General features: G+C 55.3%; 1 protein-coding gene across 6 annotated transcripts in view; it reads right to left on the bottom strand.

The window, feature by feature from the left end:
* Positions 1-960, bottom strand: part of FXR1 (fragile X mental retardation, autosomal homolog 1) — a 79260-nt gene extending 78300 nt beyond the window's left edge. For all 6 annotated transcript variants that reach the window (XM_010855628.1, XM_010855629.1, XM_010855630.1 and 3 more), the window contains exon 1: positions 869-960. In XM_010855628.1, the coding sequence (XP_010853930.1) occupies positions 869-919 (51 nt within the window). In that variant the 5' untranslated portion in view covers positions 920-960. The remainder of the gene's footprint in view (positions 1-868) is intronic.
* Positions 961-1003: the final 43 nt, after the last annotated feature.

The raw sequence follows: 1003 nt of genomic DNA, 5'->3' as shown, positions 1-1003 counted from the left end.
CTCGATCCCACAATAATGCACCTCCTTCTTCCCGAAGAAAAACAAAAAACGTAGTGTGTGTGTGTTGGGGTGGGGGGGAGGGAGGGAGTGAATCAACACCCTCCAAAAAACACTGGATAACTGAAAGACAAACTAGTTACCTCCCCACCTGTGTCTTCGTAATCCCTCTCACATTTTAAATCTTAAAGCCTAGAACTCTCGCCTTTTCTTCCGTAATAGAGGGGCTAAGGCGCCGCCCAAATTCCCAGGCAAAAAAAATAAAATATTTCTACCCGCCACATTTCAAGGTTTTCTAGTTTTCTCTTCGATCCTCGTCTTCAATCCTGCACTCGCTCTCTATTCAGACACTTAAGTTTATTAGCCCAAAACCCTAGTACAAAGGTGAATTCCTAAGATTCCGCAAGGCACCCCCCAAGGGGGTGGGGAGGGGTCGTCGCCGCGGGCCGAGGCGCTCTTGCTCGGCCCAGTCCGAGGGGCGGGGGAGTGGCTGTGACCACACAATCCCACCACCTCCTTTTCACGACTCCCCCCACCTCTCGGCGCTCGGGCCTGCTCCCAGGAAGCTCCCTGCGGCCACTCGGCTTCTCCTCACCGGCCCGCGAACGGCCACACTAGCATCCAAGAAAAAGGTTCATAAGTAGGAATACGCAAGAGATGTCCGACGTGTTGTTTCAAAACATAACGGAGCCCGGGCCCCCGAGACCGTTAAACCGCGGGTGGAGGGGGGAGAAGCGATGAACCCAGTGGCCTCACGCTTTGTCCTGGCCGCCTTTTTCGACCCCAAACCCCACTATGTTGAACCACCAACCCTCCCCCAAACCGACCCGAGCCCCCAGAAGAGCCAACAAAGCAGCAAAAGGCTCGGTACCTTGTAGAAAGCCCCGTTGGAGCCGCGAACCTCCACCGTCAGCTCCGCCATGTTGGAACCGCAAAGGCCGCTGGGAAGAGATTCTAGAAACTTTCCAACCAGAGGGGAGGAGGGGGGAGGGGCGTGAAGGAGGCG

The sequence above is a fragment of the Bison bison genome, unplaced genomic scaffold (genome assembly GCF_000754665.1).
Source record: "Bison bison bison isolate TAMUID 2011002044 unplaced genomic scaffold, Bison_UMD1.0 scf7180017864367, whole genome shotgun sequence".
Lineage (NCBI taxonomy): Eukaryota > Metazoa > Chordata > Mammalia > Artiodactyla > Bovidae > Bison > Bison bison.
The sequence above is the reverse complement of the archived record's forward strand: the minus strand, read 5'-3'. Positions and strand labels throughout refer to the sequence as shown.